General features: G+C 51.0%; 1 protein-coding gene across 1 annotated transcript in view; it reads left to right on the top strand.

Annotated features, from left to right (window-relative positions):
* PHIP (PHIP subunit of CUL4-Ring ligase complex) overlaps positions 1–20,158 on the top strand; it is a 228,528-nt gene that overhangs the window by 58,218 nt on the left and 150,152 nt on the right. The window contains exon 10 of the mRNA XM_088471636.1: positions 6,000–6,070. Within this exon, the coding sequence (XP_088327762.1) occupies positions 6,000–6,070 (71 nt within the window). The remainder of the gene's footprint in view (positions 1–5,999; positions 6,071–20,158) is intronic.

Below are 20,158 nucleotides of genomic sequence, written 5' to 3'. Positions count from 1 at the left end.
CGCTGCGGCGTCCCAGGGATTAAATGCATGCCAGGGGAGCGCGCCTTCCATGTCTCACAGCCGGCGCCTCCCCCGCTGAACACAGCCCTCTCTGCAACACGCCGACTGGCCCTGTGGCAGCGCTCCTCCCCCAGGCCAGCCTCCTCTCTGCTCCTCGGCGGCCATCTTCACAACGCATGGTGAACGCTGCTGGAAGTCTGGACGGAGGCATCGTGGTCTGGGTCCCCCCGCATACCTCTCCTCCGCTGTGGTCAGGTCTGTGTATGCAGCGCTGTGTCCTACCAGGCCCTGTGTCTGTGTAGTTGATTTATCAGCGCTGTTAGTGCAGGAATTGATTTTCTTTGCATTGTATGTGACTGTGCTAGCGCTGCTGCCTGTACTTTCCTTTCTGACTGTCAGCCTTATTACTGTCTCTGTTCTTTCTGCTAAAGCCCTTGGGGTGCGGTGCTGCAGGGTGGTCTCTCGCCTTTTTAAAAAATTGGTGAGAGGGGTCACATACTTTCTACCATCATGTCTGAAAGTGACTTTCCTCTCCGGCTGCAATGTACTACGTGTAAAGTACCTTTAGCGGAGGGGGAGGGTAGCGCGGAGGGCCTATGCCGGCAGTGTTTGTTGTTGGCGTGGCCTATTACGGTTACAGCACCGGTACAGGAGCCGCCCTGGGCTTGTTTCGCTCAGGCGCTTACAACCTTAGTGGGCCAGTTAGCTCCGCAGCCCGCGTTTACGCAGATGGGTTTGTCCCAGCAATCAGTGGTGTCGTCACCCATGCAGGGTTTCCCAAGACAATTGGTGGTACCCCGCAGTCTCCCTATTTCCCCTCTCCCGGTTTCTCAGGAGCCTGCGTGGGTTAACTCCCTGACTAGTTCTGTACAGCACTTGTCGGATGTGTTGCAAGGGGAGTCTGTGATGCGGCCTCAAAACGGCCGGTGGCGTCTCTGTCGGCTCCTTATGAGGATGACGAAGGGACGTCTGATGACGGGGAGATTCTGGATCTTTCCGATCAGGAACCTCTCCGTACTAAGGAAGCGGACGCTAGGTCCAAGGTGTATATTCCTGGACTTATTCGGGCAGTCCGCACAGCCTTGGTGATTGAGGACGAAGTTCCCCCAGCGGCTAAATCCAAATATGCCTTTTTTAAGGATGTGAAGGGTGACGCCACAGTCTTTCCTCTTTCGGGTCAGTTGGTGGACCATTTAGAGGAGGCGTGGAAACAGCCTGGCAAGCGATACCAGCCGCAGAGGCGTCTGGCGGTGGCTTATCCGTTCGCGGATAATTATTTTGCTAAGTGGGAATCCCCTCCACAGGTGGATTCTCATGTGACACGTCTTGTCCGTTGTGCCACTTTACCAATGCCATCCATGTCCTCCCTTAAGGATGCTACGGACCGCAAGGTGGAGATCTGCCTGAAGTCCGCTTATTCACTTGCGGGAGGGGGGGGGGGGGGCAGCGTGGCCGGCTATGGCCATTTGCTGAGTTGCCAGAGCTATGGAGCGCTGGGCGGATACGTTGGAGGCGTCCTTCGATTCCGGCTGAGCAGGCGGAGTTGATTGGTAATCTCCGTGATTCGGCCACTTATATCAACGAGGTGGCCTTTAGCCGGCAGCTAAATCGGCATGTCTCCCGTCGGCCGCTGTCCCTTCTGGTTCAGGACCATTTACCATTGTCCTTTCGGTCTTATAGGGCCCAGGGCAGGCCCAAACCACAGTCTTTTCCCTGACAGGCTGGCCCCAAGAAATCGGCCAAGCCCCGGAAGCATGCCTGGAGTACCAGACGTCCGGCCCCTAAGCCAGATGACAAGCCTGCGGCCTGACGGTCCGGGCCTCCCTTTGGGGGATCCCAAAGTCGGAGGCCGCCTGCTGCAGTTCGCCCGGTGTTGGTCGGTCACTACGACAGACACTTGGGTTCTCGAGGTGGTCTCCTGCGGGTATGCCCTCTCCTTCCGGCACAGACCCCCGGAGTTATAGTGTCTGTTCCATTCTCCCAGAGGGGCCAGGGTTTCTATTCCAATCTCTTTTTGGTGCAGAAACCCAATGGGTCGTATCGTCCGATTCTCAACCTCAAGGCTCTCAACAAGTCTTTGCGGGTGCCGAAGATTCGGATGGAGACCCCCCTTCGGTCCATCATGCTGGCGCTGGAACCTGGGGACTACATGGTGTCATTGGACATACAGGACGCTTACCTGCATGTCCCTATTCTTTTGCGCCATCAACAGTTCCTCAGGTTTGCAATCCGCAGCGACCACTTTCAGTTTCGGGCGTTGCCTTTTGGCCTGGCGACTGCTCCGCGTGTGTTCACCAAGGTGATGGCGGTCATGGCGGCTTCTCTGCGGCTGCAGGGAGTCCGCATGTTGCCGTACTTGGACGGCCTTCTCTTAGTGGCAGTATCGCCGGAGCTCCTTCTGCGTCACCTGGACCCTGACCATTGGCCTACTGCACCGGCATGGCTGGTTGATAAACTGGCAGAAGTCCACTCTAATCCAGTCTCAGCGGATTCTGCACCTCGGAGCCTTATTGGACTCGGGACAGCAAAGGATCTTTGTGACGGGGGAAAAGAACTCTGCCAGTCAAGGGTGCGCAGTTGTCTGCACAGCCGCCGGGTATCTCTACACTCGGTGATGAGGTTACTGGGCTCCATGGTGTCGGTGTTCGACATGGTGGAATATGCCCAGTTTCATTCCAGACCTCTGCAGCACCTGATCCTGTCCAAATGGAACGGACTGCCTCAGTGTCTAAAATCCCAGACGATGGTGCTCACCCCGGAGGTTTGTCTGTCCCTTGCCTGGTGGTTGCAGACGACCCATCTCAACAAGGGACGTCCGTTCTGGGTACCGAATTGGGTCCTGTTGACAACGGACGCAAGTCTTCGGGGCTGGGGAGCAGTTTTGGGTCCACACTTGTTCCAGGGCAGGTGGACTCCGACAGAAGCAGAGCTTCCAATAAACATCTTGGAACTCCGAGCGGTTTTCAATGCTCTCCAGCAGGCACATCGGGTTCTCCAGGGTCGCCCAGTGCAGGTCCAGTCGGACAACGCTACCACCGTGGCCTACATAAACCGGCAAGGATGAACCCTAAGTCGGGCGGCTCTCGTAGAGGTGTCTCGGATCCTGGTATGGGCGGAGCGCAATCTTCCGGTTTTATCAGCTGTCTTCATCCTGGGAGTGCTAAATTGGGAGGCGGACTTTCTTAGTCGCCAGGACGTTCATCCGGTGGAATGGTCCCTGCACCCGGACGTTTTTCAACTGCTGGTGGACAAGTGGGGTCTTCCAGAGATCGACCTCATGGCGTCCCGGCACAACAAGTTTCCGGTGTACGGGTCTCGCACAAGAGACGAAAAGGCGTCTCTGGTGGATGCTCTGTCCGTCCGGTGGACATTCCGGTTCGCTTACCTTTTTCCTCCGGTTTCCCTTCTTTCACGGGTAATCCGTAAATTCAAATCGGAAGGAGGGACGCTCCTGTTGATAGCTTCCGCGTGGCCCAGACGGCACTGGTTCTCAGACCTTCAGAGTCTGTCCGTGGACAGTCCTCTGCGGTTGCCGCTACGACCGGACCTCCTGTCTCAGGGTCCTTGTCTTCACCCGGACCTGACTCTGCTGTCTTTGACGGCGTGGCTGTTGAGACAGCCATGTTAAGGTCCAGGGGGTTTTCCAGCTCTGTAGTGCGTACCATGTTAAGAGCTCGGAAACAGTCTTCCGCGAGGATATACCATCGCGTGTGGCATACGTTCTTCCAGTGGTGTCGACCGAGAGGTTATGCACCGCGGGAGTTTCGTCTGTCTCGGATACTCTCCTTCCTGCAAGCGGGACTAGACCATGGGCTTCGCCTTGCTTCTTTGAAGGTACAGGTTTCGGCCCTGTCTGTCTGGTTTCACCGTAGGATTGCTACAATCCCTGATGTGCGTACCTTTATGCAGGGCTTTCTGCGAATTCAGCCGCTTTTTGTTCCACCTGTTGCGCCTTGGGACTTGACTGTGGTCCTGAGGGCTCTCCAAGGACTGCCGTTTGAACCACTGGGCTCAGTGGATCTTAAATGGCTAACAGCTAAGACTGTTTTCCTTCTGGCCATAGCTTCGGCCAGACGTGTTTCTGATTTAGCGGCTCTTTCTTGTAGACCCCCTTTCTTGATTTTTCATGGGAACAGGGCAGTGTTACGCACTCGTCCTGAATTTCTCCCCAAAGTTGTTTCCCAGTTTCATGTTAACGAGGAAATAGTTGTACCGGCTTTTAACTCACCTGGCCTTTCAGTGGGTGAGGCCACTTTGGATGTTGTGCGGGCCTTGAGGACTTATGTTGACCGCACTTCTTCGTTTAGGAAGTCGGACGCCTTGTTTGTCCACTATGGCTTCCGTAAAAAGGGTTGGCCTGCTTCAAAGCAAACTTTGGCAGCCTGGATCTGTATGGCTATTTCTGAAGCTTATCTTCATGAAGGCCTGCCGGTTCCTCCTTCTGTGAAGGCTCATTCCACTAGGTCTGTGGGTCCTTCGTGGGCAGCTCGACGTGGTGCCTCTGCAGTCCAGATCTGCAAGGCTGCTACGTGGTCCTCTGTCCATACCTTCGTGAGGTATTACAGGTTTGACACCTTCGCCTCTCAGGATGCTTCCTTCGGGCGGCGGATTCTCCTTTCAGCACAGGAGCGTCCCCACCCTTGGGGACGCTCGGGGGCGGGGTATAGGAGGGGGACCCTAGTGCATCCTGGGAGGCTGAAAGCTTAACTCTATGGTGCCCGATGACTGACGTCACACCTATACCCAAGTATCCTGTGGAACCCTATGGACTTCGTAGAAATAGAGATAACAAAGGTAAGTTCTTACCATATCTCATATTATATAGCGCACACAGTCTCTGCCCCAGTGGAGCTTACAATCTATACTTCCTAACACTCCCTATTTATTTTTTCTTTTGTTGGGAGCCAATTAACCTACCAGTATATTTTTGGATTGTATAACCATTGCACCGTCTGTGCTGCCCTGTACAGTAGAATGTATTTTATTTTTATGTATGAATCTTTAGGTTTTCTCACTCTTTTGTGTAAAAGTACAGCTTCTGCACTTGTTAGACTATGGCATCAGAATTGGTTTAATTTTCCAACCACCTTGATCAAAAGTCTGGTGTAATCTTTTATGGTGCATACACACGGTCAGATTTTCTGTCAGATCTGAACGATAACTATTTTAAAAATTGTTCATGTCTGAAGGAAAATCTGACATGTGAGCCTGCAACGATGCGCATTCCTGTTTGTCAGATAATGATATCTGACATCTGATGTGTTTGCAGTCAGATTTGGACGATTCCATACATTTTAATACTGTCTAAAATTGTTCAAATCGTTGGTCAAATCGTTCATCTGACATATCTGACCGTGTGTATGCACTATTAAAGCTATACATGATGTCATATATGGCCTATTATGTTTCACTTGAGGCCAAAATCACAGCATGTATGGGCATCTTAATATGTAATGTAACACCATGGTGGGGGGGGGGGAATTCAATTGACCGCAATGTTGAATAGCGCCGGGAATGAGTTCCTGGATCTATTCCATTGTCCAAATCATGACCTACACTTAAGTCGGTAGGTGCAGTTTTCCACACCTAATGGCAGGGGTTTAGTTGCAGTAAACTGCATTTTCCAACTTAAATGCTGGGCACAATGCTGTTAGCGCACTCGATAATCCCGCAACTAGCATCGCAGCACTAGTTTAGTCGGTGCCAACAGAAATCTTCTTGTAGGTTTACAGTGCACTCATTCCTGGCGCACATTCAATTAAGGTTAAAGGGTAATTTAACACTTGATACATCTCATATTAATACTGACTTTGCAAGGCGTCATATTTACAGTTCTTACAAGTAGTGATAAAATAAGAATTGTATTTGGGAATTACGTAGATCTTTATGAAAATGTGTAAGAAGAAAAATTCCAGTGACTAAACTTGGGAATTTTAGTACGATCATCATGCAGGTTGCATATGTTTTTGTTAAATATTTTTCTGATTTTGCTTTTATAGCCCTCGGCCCACTAAGTATACGGAGCGACCTCGACCTGGTGTTCAGATGATTTGCTCTTCATTTAGCTCTGGTAGGTGCACTTTAATTTCACCAAATGTGTTCACGGTTATGACATTGGCTTTATAGTCTTGTTTATATAGTAATTATTTTATTCTGATCTTAAAGTTGTTCTATGGCACATGCATGCTTTAATAAATTGCTTAACTTTCAGTATAATGCATAGGAAAAATTACTATTTAGGTAATTTTACTTAGACATTTTAGTATGGTTCTCTTCATTCAAATATCTTGTAGGTGGTATTAACAACTAGCTGTTGCCCGTGGCTTCTGCCAACACTTTTTTTATTTGAAGTGTTCTAGTTGTATTGCTGTGAATAGGGACCCTGTCGTGTGAGTGGCCCGCGTGACCAGCGCTGTACAGACTGGTGGCAGCAGCGCCTTCACCCACTACTCACTGTGTGCCTTGTGCACAGACTGCTCGTGTAGCCTTTTCTATTCAAGTGAATGTGGGCCCAAAGCACCTCTTCCCCACCCGTAGCGGCCATGGGTATTCCATTAATGTCAATACATTTTGTTGTTTTGTTATTGCTCAGCTTTAACTTGAGTGATCAAGATAAAATTGCAGGTTTTCTACTTCAGGGTCCATAGGGGGTCCACAGGGTTGACCTTGGGGTATAGGTTGGGAACCAAATCCGGGCACCACGCAGTTAAAGCTTTTAGGTCCCAGGATGCACTTGGGTCCACTCTCCCTATAACCCCACCCCCCAGCCAGAGGCACCTCAGTTTGTAAGTAGCCAAAGGCCGGAGGAGGAGAGAAAAAGAGAGAGAAAACTGGAACACTCTAGAACCATACTCACAGAAAAGGAGACTGGAAACCGGTGACCAGTAACACAGCCCATATGAAGCCAGGTGCGTCAGGGTGGGCGCCCTGTGGACCCTATGGACTTCGTAGAAACAGAGATAACAAAGGTAAGTTCTTACCATATCTCTTGTTTTCTACTTCAGGGTCCATAGGGGGTCCACAGGGTTGACCTTGGGGATGTCCCAAAGCAGTTCAACCAAGGGTGGGGACGCTCCTGTGCTGAGAGGAGAATCCGTCGCCAAAAAGGAAGCATCCTGAGCGGCAAAGTAAACCTTAAAAAGGTATGGACAGAAGACCACGTGAACACCTAGTAAGGCAAAACAGCCGAGGCGCCACAACGAGCCGCCCACGAGGGTTACATGGCCCGAGAAAAAACAAGCCTCAACGACAGAAATGCCTACCCATGGGTAGGCCCCTGAGGAAGACATACGAGGCCATCCAGCCAACATTTCATTATAGGCCGGCCATCGTTTCCTGTGAAAACCAGAAACCGCAGACCACCAATAAGGAGTCCGATTACCATAAGGAACTTGAACGGATCATATAAAGCCAAAGAGGCCGGACCACAGTCAATGAGGCCACACCAGCCGAGAAGACTGGGGACTGAATGGCCGTACCATAAGTTCCAGAATAATATGGAACCTAAAAACCACTCTAAGAAGAAATACAGGGCGAGAGCAACTCACACCCTGACATGATGCCCTCCAGAAGAGGGAGCCACATGAGAACGCTCCCAATTCAGACACTCTCCTGGTTGATTTAAACACCCTGAGAGAGAGAGAGCTTAAACAATAGACCATGTAATGGCTATCACAACCAGCGGTTCCATTGACTGTCCCCGGAGGGAACAAAGAACCACTACTAACTCCCCAGGAGTCCCTAGGGAGGACAAGTGGAGGCATAATCCAGAAAACACTCCAAAGGATGAACTGGATACCAGAGCGGAGCAATTCCATATCTTAACTATACCGACAGTGTAGAGATCCGCACTGTCAGGAAGGCCAGGCCAAGGGTGAAACCCAAGCCAGCCGGAAGGAATGCCAGAATATCTGAAAATCCTGGACACCGGAGGATCGTATCGACCGGTACGATACCATAAGAATTATGTATGCCACAGTCCGTGGCAGATCCCAGCAAAGTCTGGCCTATCTGCTCTAAACATCTCAATGAAGACAGAGCCAGGGAAGCCCTAGGACCACAGTAGGGGCGCAGTCAAAGACAAACGATCCAGGTCCAGGGAAAAACAAGGACCCTGAGACAACAGGTCCAGATAGTGAAGCAGTAGGAACGGAGTATCGATGAGGAGACTCCGAAAATCTTAGTACCAGTGATGTCTGGGACGAACTGGAGCCCCCAGAAGGAAAGCCCCTCCGTCTCGAATTAAACTTCCGAAGACCTCGAGGAAGAAGGGTGACCGGAGGACACAGGTACACAAAGTGGAAGGACCACTTCACTGACAAAGAGTCACTGAAGGTAGCTTCAGTACTCCTGGAGCTGGACTGTAACACCGGTAATGTGTGATCAAGTCAGAAGGCCATGAGGATCAATCCCCTCAGGGAGGCCCCCTCTGCTCACCAGGAGTTGAAACCTCTCTTGGAGAAGAGACTAGTCCCCGGGATGCACGTCGCGACGGCTGAGGAAGCCCGCTTCCCAATGGAGAGCTCCGGGAATAAACACTGCAGAGTTGGCCAGGAGAAGACCCTTGGACTATGTCAGAATGGATGACATACCTGACATTGCCACCCAACTACCAGTGTTGCCTAGATGGAAGTCACTGTTGTGACACTGTCGGACTGAACCTATTCAGGTTTACCGTGACATATGGGTTAGGCCAGAGTGAAGGTCCAAGACAGCCTAAAGTATCAACAAGTTAAGTGGCAGGGCAGAAACGACAGACGTCCAACTGCCCCGAAACGAATGCGGACCAGACACTGTCTGTAGCAAAGAACACCCTGGACGAGATGGCCATAGCCACCCGGACAGAGACCAACTCTCCTCCGGAGAAAGTATCATCGTTCGAACAGCGATCCGATGGGAAAAACTCGATCCATCTGGAGGGGAGTCAATTATGGCAAGGCCTGGAATGGAACTGAGCACATTCCACCCTACCAAAAGGTAGACACTCTGGTAGACCGCGCATCACAAAGAGTAATGACATATGTCGAATGCGTAGATATCCGCACACTCCAAGTTGAAGAGTGGAGATCTTGTCTTACGCCAGAAAAATTCTCAGAGTCTGAGAATCCAGCAGTGCTCCCAGATGAAGAAAACCCTGTGAGGGATGTAGGGAGGACTTTTTCTCCGTTGACTAATTATCTGTGCCGAGAAGAAGCCACGGTTATCCTGACCTGGCGGTAAAGTACCTTGGTGATCCTGCTAAAAGCAGGAGACCGTCCAGAGAAAGGAGCATTAGGATACCCTGAACAGGTGAACTGTCAGAAAATCCATAAGGCTGGTAAAACCCCGGTGGAGTTGAGGACAGTCCCAAAAGGCAGAGCCCGAAACTTACAAGTGTTGCTGTGGCACAGCAAACCTGAACCCATGCTGATGAAAGGGCTCTGTACGTACCCGTAGGTACGTATCCTGAATACTCAGATATACCCTAAAATCCCCAGGTTCCAAACGTCGGATGATGGAGCATGGACGATTCCACCTGAGTCCAGGCACCGATGGAATCTGATTCAGGGATTTGAGACAGAGTATAGGCAAATGAGGACCAGTCGGTCACCGCCCCAGAAAGAAAGTAGAACAACCAGTCCCTCACTGAGATAGTGAGGTTGGCCGAAATAGCTCTGCTTACCACAAAGACTGTATAGCTTTCTGGGATTGTAAGGCCCTGATCAGGTCTGAAGAAGGGCCCGTGTAACAATGCCTGTGAGGAGGCTGCCTGAGCAATGAGAGGCCGTTGAGAATCAGTACCTCACTCTGGAAATTCCCCAGATGTAGACCTGTCCCGTCAGGCTGAGGGTATATCCTCAGGTGTAGAAACAGGGTCGTCTGGAAGTCCAGGACTGCTCGGTACTGGATATGGTGGCCCCCATGGAGGCCGACAGCCTAGGAAAAAACAGGCCTTTAGGCTGACCCTGAGGACAAAAAGACTTAAGAGTTAGTCCGAATGTAGTGGGAGTAGCTAAAGACGGTATCTCCCCATTAGTGATACTGCCAATGATGCAACGATCTTGTCAAGGTCAGGACCAAACAAGATCTTCCCCATGGAAGGAGTGTGCACCTCTGCTTTCCCATAACGCAGCCATAGGGTACTGCGGCGGATACAGACGCCGCCGGAACCCTGAAAGTTAGAAGACCGGCATCCCATGAGGTAATCCCACATATGACCACTGCATATTTTATGTGAGCGGCAAAAGATATTTGAACCTCAGACGTGTTGGAGGGGAAAAACATCACAAAAGCATCACCATGCGACGGCCATGGTAGGACGGGCAACAGGCCCTGAAAACGAGTACATTGATTTCAGGCAAAGTTACCACCTACGGATCCGTAAAATCCGTCCAGGCCGGGATGGGAGGCGTATTAATGCCTGTAACCCGATGATTAACATACAAATCCATCCCAGAAGGGGATTTCCATTACTTGTGAGGACCCTCAGGGAATGGGAAACAGGAGGCCTTTGTGACTCCTCGTATCTAGCGACAGCCAGACTCCCGCTATGAGATCCACCCGCTGGGCAGAAAACGGGAGATGTATGATGCAGGTGCAGGATCGACATTCTCTATATCCAGAATGAACCTGGCTACCAGCCCCAAAGCAGGGATAATAATACTTGAAATCGGCTCCCCCCATGTGAGAGGGAAAGAGCCGAATATACCATCCAGTTCACGGCAGAGCCACTGGTCAGTAACCACAGGGCGTATATCACGCCAATTAGTATTTCGTATAAAACGACATCCACCAGGGTGGCCGTTGTGGTAATCCCTGCAAGGGGAATGACAGACCGATGTGGTATCGGAGGTAATTCATGTACTGTGAAAAACCCCGGCGGGGAGCGACAGTCTGTTGCACAGGGGTAAATTGCAAGAAATTGCGAGATACCCCGAGTTCAAAAGGGCAGTATGGTGAAGTAACTCCAAGCGAGTGACGACAATGGGGCCCGCCCGGCGATCCTCAAAGGAGAGGATCCTGAGAAATAAACCGCCCTTTAAGGGGGTCGTGCAAGGGGCCCCGCACCAGATGGTGCCGCATACATAAACCTTTCTGAGTTAAAATCCTCCGCACTAATTCCTGCAGGCTATGACTTGCAGGATAGCAATAATGGGTGCAGTATCGTGTGCAATCTCCTGGTCAGATATATCTGACTATCTTGACGGAAATATTAAGCAGCGCCATACCGGTCCTGACTGACGCTAAGATTAGCTGCAGGGACCCATTATCAGCGTATGCAACTCACAGTTCCATCTAAAATATGGCAACGTGCAGCACGCAACAGTATGTGACAAACCTCACAGATATTAACAAATATATATATGTGAGGTCTCAGAACCACCCCAGGTACACCTATATTAGGGCAGATAAAGAAAAGGGATAGATATACACTGACAGGTGAGAGAAAAAGCAGACAGTCAGCACTAGCATAAGTCACATACAATGCAGAAAAATATATATACATACATTTGCATGACATATAATATACTGCACAATGTCGCTACATTCAACTGCCCAGATTCAGTGTCTGGGAAGGCTATAGCGCTGTGTACACTCACCCAAAATGGCCAGGTACGCAGGGGGACTGGGCTCACTGTCATCTTAAGAGTTCTGCAGCACCACAGAGAGAAAATGGCCACTGGAGACCTCAGAAGAAGCGTGGCCCGCGGAGGAAGCAGCTCAGCGACGCCAGACTGTAGTATTGAAAGGCGCGCTGAGCTGAGGAGCCGCTAGACAGGGAAGGCTTCCTCCCCTGGCTAGCAATTAACCCCCCGGGATGCCGGCTCCCGCTGCCGCTATAATCCCTGGTGGGCTGTGGACACGCGGGGTATGCCTCCATGGAGGGGGAGCCCGCCGCCACCGCTAGCGCCTCCGGTCTGTCCCCAGAGACCGGAGGCATAAGGCTGCATGTACACGCGGGTCACCGCAAGCGGTGACCACGCGACTTACCTGTTCCCGTCGATCCGGCAGCAGCCCAGGGATTCCTCCAGAGCCCGGCTAGTACAGACTCTGGGGTCCCGCTGCGATCCCCAGATCTGTACTGGCGTCGCAGCGCCGGCGGGGTGTAGGAGCGGCAGCTCAGACGTCCATTGGACAGTCTGATGCTGCCACTCTGAACAGTAGTAAAAAATAATAAAATAAAACTCTTTTAAGCTTAGGGGCTGCTAAGCAGCCCCCCTGCAGTAACGGTGACCCAACTCCGGCCGGGCACCAACTTAAACTGAGGTGCCTCTGGCTGGGGGGTGGGGTTATAGGGAGAGTGGACCCAAGTGCATCCTGGGAGCTAAAAGCTTTAACTGCGTGGTGCCCGGATTTGGTTCCCAACCTATACCCCAAGGTCAACCCTGTGGACCCTATGGACTTCGTAGAAACAGAGATAACAAAGGTAAGTTCTTACCATATCTCTTGTTATTTCTAGGAGTTTCCACTACAACATGATGCAGTGTGCATGAAAATCTGTTCAGTAGGGTTTGCACCAACTTGGAACAAAGAAATTAAATAAAAAAAATTTAAGGATTTAAAAATGCAAGCTGCTTCTTTTGTAAATTATGCATTGTCCTCAGTGTTCGCAAAATACGTGCGATAGTGCGTTTTTACCCGCTACAGGAAGTTGCGGACCCGTCTTTAAAACTGAGTGGGTCCTGCAGAACGCGCTGTGTGGGGCTGTGCTCTGTGCAGAAGTCAATCACCGCCGCCGGCGTCTTCTCAACCAATAGCCGCCGGCGTCTCATTAAACAGTTTCCACCAGTCGCCGTCTCCTCTCCCAATCACTGGCTACAGCAGTTAAGTCTGACCTGTCAGTCAGACACCAGCTGGCCCAGCACGCTCCGACCTGGAACTGTCAAGCCTCGCCCACTGCCCGGGAGCAGCAGCAGCGAGGCAGTGTCTCCACCCCGCATTGCCCGTCCCAGGTCAGATTCAGACTTTCGTCTGCACGCAGTCACAAAGTGTTTGCAGAGGCGGGAGCGGAGCGCAGAGCAGTGATTACAGGGAGCTCAGCTCTCTCTCCCCAATCACAGCCTGCCTCTCCTCTCCTCCTCCTTTCCCCCTTCCTTCCGCGGCTTGCAGTAGTTATTTTTAATGTCTGTCTCAGGCTTCGCCCATTAATCGCCTCTGCCTGGCCGACACCATCTGCTGCCCCCCTGCCCGCCCAGATGTGCAGGGGGTTAAGTCTTGGGCATAATTTCAATAAGCCTAGCAGCGCAGTGTAAGGCTTTACAAACCCTCCCTGCACTGCAGTGAAGCTCCTCCTCCCGAGCTGCGAATGATGTCACATAGGTGCTCCAGTCGGAAACTGTCCCACATACACAGGATGTGCAAAATAACACTCCACGGAGAACTAGGCGTTGATCCGCTTCCTTGATGCGGAAGCTGCACCTATAGTGATTATAACATATTTTTTTGCTGACGCTGACTTGCTGGGAGCAGGAGGCTTCCTATTGGCTGAGAAATTCCTGCTGCACATCCCAGCTGATCTCATTAGGATGGGCTGGCTGCTTGAAGAAAAGCTAGTGCCCACGTTTGGAGTAGCATAGTTGCTGCTCTTGCACACTGTGCTGCAATGGAGGTGAAAATCACAGGTGAGCCCACTTTGGTGATTACTGTATATTCTCAGAGTACTCTTCTGGTACCAAGCTAGTATCTCCCCTAAGTCTATGCATGTGTGTACATGCATGACAGCATTTAAGTGAGTTCCTGTATCAGGGTGCACAAGGTTTTGTAGGCTCCCAGTGTATGTGTCCACATATGTGTGCATGTTTGCGTGGGATGTGGTCTGTGGAGGGTGATGTAACAAGGATATCCCAGATTCCCCTCTTCTCCAAATCCACTGCTCTCCCCTCATTTTCCCATCCTGTCTGAATTCTACACACCCCTCACGGGTTATAGTCATTATCCTGGCTGTTGGGACGCTCAGAATCCCAATAGTAAGCATTACGGTTAGGGCTTAGTTTTAGGCACTAGGGGGAGGGTTAGGGCTGGCAAAACACATACACCAGCCAATCACAGGGCACAAGTGGTAGGGGTAAATATGGGGGGGCGCCAGTCCCTTCCTTTGCCAGGGGCACTCGGACACCTAGCTACACCCCTTTGTCCTGCCAGTCTTACTTTGTTCTCATTAAACACATCATCAGCCTGGTGTTTAGGAATCTGCAGAAAGAGTTGTAGTTCTAGCAGCTTGTGTGTGTAATATTTCTGTATAGAGTGCACCATGAGTAAAATGTTTTTAGCATGCGGCTTGATGGTACACTGCTAGAATATGTTGGTGTTTAAAATCATAATACCTCATAATTTGCCATATTAGTAAACTTATATAATTTGGCAGAAGTGTGAAAATAAAAAGTAAAATTTAACTACATAGTATAAGCAGTGTTCGCAAAACACGCCCTATACTGCCCTAATTGCTGTCTACCCTTACTCCATCCTTGCCCACCAGTACTACACAAGCTTCTTTCTACACTTGCCCCCTAGCACTGTCACAACTGCTGTTTGCACTTACCCCTCCCTACCTGTGGCACTGCCTGCCCTTACTTCGCTCTACCCCAACTTTTCCCTGCCTATACCTCCAGCTCTGCTCCAACTGCTTTCTACTTCAGGGTCCATAGGGGGTCCACAGGGTTGACCTTGGGGTATAGGTTGGGAACCAAATCCGGGCACCACGCAGTTAAAGCTTTTAGCTCCCAGGATGCACTGGGTCCACTCTCCCTATAACCCCACCCCCAAGCCAGAGGCACCTCAGTTTAAGTTGGTGCCCGGCCGGAGTCGGGTCACCGTTAGCGCAGGGGGAGCTGATTAGCAGCCCCTAAGCTTATTTTATTTTTTTTGGGGCAAAAATTTTTTTTCCATGGACTTTGGACTCTTCAGAGCGGCAGCGTCGGACTGTCCATAGGACGTCTAAGCTGCCGCTCCGTCACCCCGCTGGCGCTGAGACGCCAGTACAGATCTGGGGATCTCAGCGGGACCCCAGAGTCTGTACTAGCCGGACTCTGTGGGCGCCCAGGACTGCTGCTGGATCCACGGGGAGCAGGTAAGGTCGCGGATCACCGCTTGCGGTGATCCGCGCATTTCAAATGCAGTCCTGTGCCTCCGGTCTCAGGGGACAGACCGGAGGCGCCGGCAGTGGCGGCGGGCCCCCCATACCCCGTGTGTCCACTAGACCACCAGGGACTTAACGATCGGTGCAGGGAGCCGGCGTCCCGGGGGTTAATAGCCGGCCAGGGGAGGCAGCCTTCCCTGTTACAGCGGCTCCTCCCCTCAGCTCAGCGCGCCTTTCAGTATCCATAGTCTGGCGTCGCTGAGCTGCTTCCTCCGCGGGCCACGCTTCCTCTGAGGTCTCCAGCGGCCATTTTATCTCTGTGGTGCAGCAGAAATCTCTCAGGATGGCAGTTGGTCCAGTCCCCCTGCGTACCTCACCATCAGGTCAGTGTACACAGCGCTGTAGCCTTCCCAGACACTGAATCTGGGCAGTTGAATGCAGTGTAATAGTGCAGTATATTATATGACATGTTTATGTATATATGTATATATCTGCATTGTATGTGACTTATGCTAGTGCTGACTGTCTGTACTTTATTCTCTCACCTGTCAGTGTATATCTATCCCTTTTCTTTATCTGCCCTAATACAGCTGTACTTAGGGTGGTTCTGAGACCTCACATTTATATACTTGTTAATATTTGTGTGGTTTGTCACATACTGTTGCGTGCTGCACGTTGCCATATTTTAGATGGAACTGTGTGTTGCATACGCTGAAAATGGGTCCCTGCAGCTAATTTTTGGCATCAGTCAGGACCAGTATAGTGCTGCTTAATATTTCCGCCAAGATTGGTCAGATATGTCTGACCAGGAGATAGAGCGTTATACTGCACCCATTTTTACTATCCTGCAAGTCATGTGCTGCAGGTGTTAGTGCGGAGGATTTGACTCATAAAGGGTTCTGTATGTGGCGTCATCTGGTGCTGGCCTCTTTCACGACCCCCTTGGGCGGTTTGTTTTCTCGGGATCCTCTCAATTGCAGATCGCCGGGCGGGCCCCATTGTTGTACCTCACTTGGGGTTACTTCACCATACTGCCCTTTTCATCTCAGGGTATCTCGCAGCTTCTTGCACTCTTCCCCTGTGACACAGACTACCGCTACCTGCAGGGGTTTTTCGCAGTATATGAATTCCCCCTGGTGCCACAATAGTCTGTCATTCCCCTTGCAGGGATTACCACAACAGCCACCCTGGGTGGATGTCGTTTTCTACGAAACGCTAATTGGCGTGGTTGACGCCCTGTGGTTACTTCCCAGTTGGCTCTGCCGTGAACTGGGTACTGTTTGGGGCTCTTTCCCTCTTACACGGGGGGAAGCCTATTTCAGGTGTTATTATCCCTGCTTTAGGGCTGGTAGCAGGTCCATTCTGGTTAGAGTGAATGTTGACCTGCACCTGTATCATACACCCTCAGTATTGCGTGCCTTCGGGTTCCCTGTTGCTGACTAGCGGGTGGATCGCATAGCGGGACTCTGGCTGTTGCCAGATAGGAGGTGTTACAACAGTGTTTGGCCTCCTGTCCCAAATTCCCTGAGGGTCATCACGAGCCCCTCCTGGGGTGGATGGGCGTGTTGCTCGTCTGATTACAGACGTTACTACGCCTCCCATTCCTGCGTGGTCGGATTCTTCGGATCCGTAGGTGGTAACTCTGCCTGAAATCAGTATACTTGATTTCAGGAGTTGTTACCCATCCTACCATGGCTATAGCATGGTTGGTTAATACTATTGCATATTGGGTTGATGCATTTGTAACGTTTTTTCCCCTCCAACACGTCGGGGGTTCAAATGTATTTGGTCGCTCACGTAATATATGCTGTTGTCATAGGTGGAAATGCCTATATTGGATACCAGTCTCCTAACTTTCAGAGTTCCGGCTGCGACTGTATCCTCCGTAATACCCTATGGCTGCGCTCTGGGAATGCAGAGGTGCAGATACCATCTTTAGGGTTGATATTGTTTGGTCCTGACCTTGACAAGATTGTAGTAACATTGGCAGTATTACTAACGACAAGTTTACCGCTTTCAGCTATGCCCACTACAAGGCCTCAGACTAAGTCTGTTAAGTCTTTTTTGTCCTCTGGGTCAGCCTAAAGGTCTGTTTCTTCGTAGACTGTCGGCATCTACAAGGGCCGACATATCCAGTACCGAGCAGGCCTGGACTGCCAGCCGATCCTGCTTCTGAACCTACGGATATCTCTTCAGCCTGACGGGACAGGCCTACAACTGGGAGATACCGATTTTCTCAGTTCGCCCGGTATTAGTGTCAAGTTGCCGTGGGTAGGAGGGTACGCCCTCTTTACAAGGGCCTTACAGATCCAGAAAGCTATGCAGTTGTTGCGGTAAGCGGAGCTAATTAGGCCATCCCCACTATCTCAGTGAGGGACTGGTTGTTCTGTTTTCTTTCTGGTTCGGCGGCTGAATGGTCCTCTTTGGCCTATTCTCTGTCTCAATTCCCTGAACCAGTTCCTAAAGCTACCTGGGCTCAGGAGGAAATCCCTATGCTCCATCATACGATGTTTGGAACCTGGGGACTTTATGGTATCACTGGATATACAGGACGCGTGCCTACGGGTACTTACAGAGACCTTTCCTCAGCATGGGCTGAGGTTTGCTGTATCACAGCAACACTTACAATTTTTCGGGCTCTGCCTGTTGGGACTGTCCTCAGCCCCACAGGGGTTTACCAGCGTTTTGGATTTTCTGACAGTTCTTCTGTTCAGTATATCCCAATGCTCCTGTACCTGGACGGCCTCCTGCTCTTAGCGGGATCACCGGGGTACTTTACGGCCAGGTCAGGATGACTGTGGCTTCTTCAGGGTGCAGACGTTTAATCAACGGGGAAAAAGTCCTCCCTGCATCCCTCTCTGGGTATTCTTCATCTAGGATCCCTGCTGGATTCTCAGAATCTGAGAATTCTTCTGGCGTAAGACGGAATCTCCTCTCTTCCATTAGGAGTACATGGTTGTCTGCGCAGTCGACAGATGTCTTTACACTCTGGGATGCATGGTGGAATGGGCTCAGTTCCATTCCAGGCCTTTCCATAATTGGCTCATCTCCAGATGGAACGAGTTTTTTCTGTCGGATAACTGTTCAAACGATGATGCTCTCTCCGGAGGCAAGTCGGTCCCTGTCCGGGTGGCTATGGCCATCTCGTCCAGGGTTTTCTTTGCTATGGACAGTGTCTGGATCGAATCCTTTTCAGTGCAGTTGGACGTCTGTCGATTCCACCCTGTCAATTAACTTACTCTGGCATAACTCTTGTTTCCCGGTGAACCTGAAAAGGTTCAGTCCGACAGGGTCAGGACAGTGGCTTCCTTTTTAGCAACACTGTTCGTTGGGTGGCAATGACAGGTATGTCACATATTCGGACATAGTCCGAGGGTCTCCTCCCGACCATCTCGGCAGCGTTCATTTCAGGAGCTCTCCATTGGGAAGCGGGAGTCCTCAGCCGTCACGACGTGCATCCCGGGGACTAGTCTCTTCCCCAAGAGAGGTTTCATCTCCTGGTGAGCAGGGGGGGCCCCCCTGAGGTGACCCTCATGGCCTTCTGACTTTATCACACTATGGTGTTACAGTCCAGCTCTGGGGATTCTGAAGCAACCTTCAGCGACTCTTTGTCGGTGAAGTGGTCCTTCCACTTTGTGTACCTGTGTTCTCCGGTCTCCCTTCTTCCTCGAGGTCTTTGGAAGTGTTTTCAATCGAGACGGAGATGCTTTCCTGCTGGTGGCTCCTGATTGCCCCAGATGTCAGGGGTACTTGGATCTTCGGAGTCTCTACATCGATACTCCATCCCTGATGCTTCACTGCCCGGACCTGTTGTCTCAGGGTCCTTGGTTTTGCCTTGGACCTGGGTCGTTTGTCTTTGACTGTGTCCTTACAGTGGTCTTACGGCTTCCCTGGCTTTGTCATCGTTGGAATGATTAGAGCACATGGATCAGCTTTTGCTGGGACCTACCACAAACTGTGGCAGCCATAAATCTTATGGTATTGTACCTGTCGATACAATCCTCCGGTGTCCAGGATTTCCAGATATTCTGGCATTCCTTCTGGCTGGCTTGGGTTTCACACTTGGCCTGGTCTTCCTGACCGTGCGGATCTCTACACTGTCAGTATGGTTAAGATATGGAATTGCTCCACTCTGGTATCCAGTTCATCCTTTGGAGTGTTTTCTTGATTATGCCTCCATTTGTCCTCCCTAGGGACTCCTTGGGAGTAAGTAGTGGTTCTTCGTTACCTCCGGGGACAGTCAATGGAACCGCTGGTTGTGATAGCCATTACATGGTCTATTGCTTAGGCTCTCTCTTTCTCTCAGGGTGTTTATATCAACCAGGAGAGTGTCTGAATTGGGAGCGTTCTCATGTGGCTCCCTCTTATGGAGGGCATCATGTCAGGGTGGGAGTTGCTCTCGCCCTGTGTTTCTTCTTAGTGGTTTTCAGGTTCCATATTATTCTGGAACTTATGGTACGGCCATTCTGTCCCCAGTCCTCTCGGCTGGTGTGGCCTCATTGACTGTGGTCTGGCCTCTTTGGATTTATGTGATCCGTTCAGGTTCCTTACGGAAATCGGACTCCTTATTGGTGGTCTGAGATTTCTGGTTTTCACAGGAAAGGATGGCCGGCCTATAACCAAATGTTGGCTGGATGGCCTCGTAGGTCTTCCTCAGGGGCCTACCCATGGGTAGGCCTTCCTGTTGTTGATGCTTGTTTTTTCTCGGGCCATGTGACCCTCGTGTGCGGCTCGCTGTGGCGCCTCGGCTGTTTTGCCTTACTAGGTGGCCACGTGGTCTTCTGTCCACACCTTTTTAAGGTTCTAGGCATTGGTTTCCTTTGCCTCTCAGGATGCTTCCTTTTTGGCGACGGATTCTCCTCTCAGCACAGGAGCGTCCCCACCCTTGGTTGAACTGCTTCGGGACATCCCCAAGGTCAACCCTGTGGACCCCCTATGGACCCTGAAGTAGAAAACAAGAGATATGGTAAGAACTTACCTTTGTTATCTCTGTTTCTACGAAGTCCATAGGGTCCACAGGGCGCCCGCCCTGACGCACCTGGCTTCATATGGGCTGTGTGGCTGGTCACCGGTTTTCCGTCTCCCATTTCTGTGAGTATGGTT

The sequence above is a fragment of the Taudactylus pleione genome, unplaced genomic scaffold (genome assembly GCF_031769625.1).
Source record: "Taudactylus pleione unplaced genomic scaffold, aTauple2 ptg000015l, whole genome shotgun sequence".
In the NCBI taxonomy this organism is placed as follows: domain Eukaryota; kingdom Metazoa; phylum Chordata; class Amphibia; order Anura; family Myobatrachidae; genus Taudactylus; species Taudactylus pleione.
This window is presented reverse-complemented; position numbering and strand designations above follow the sequence as displayed.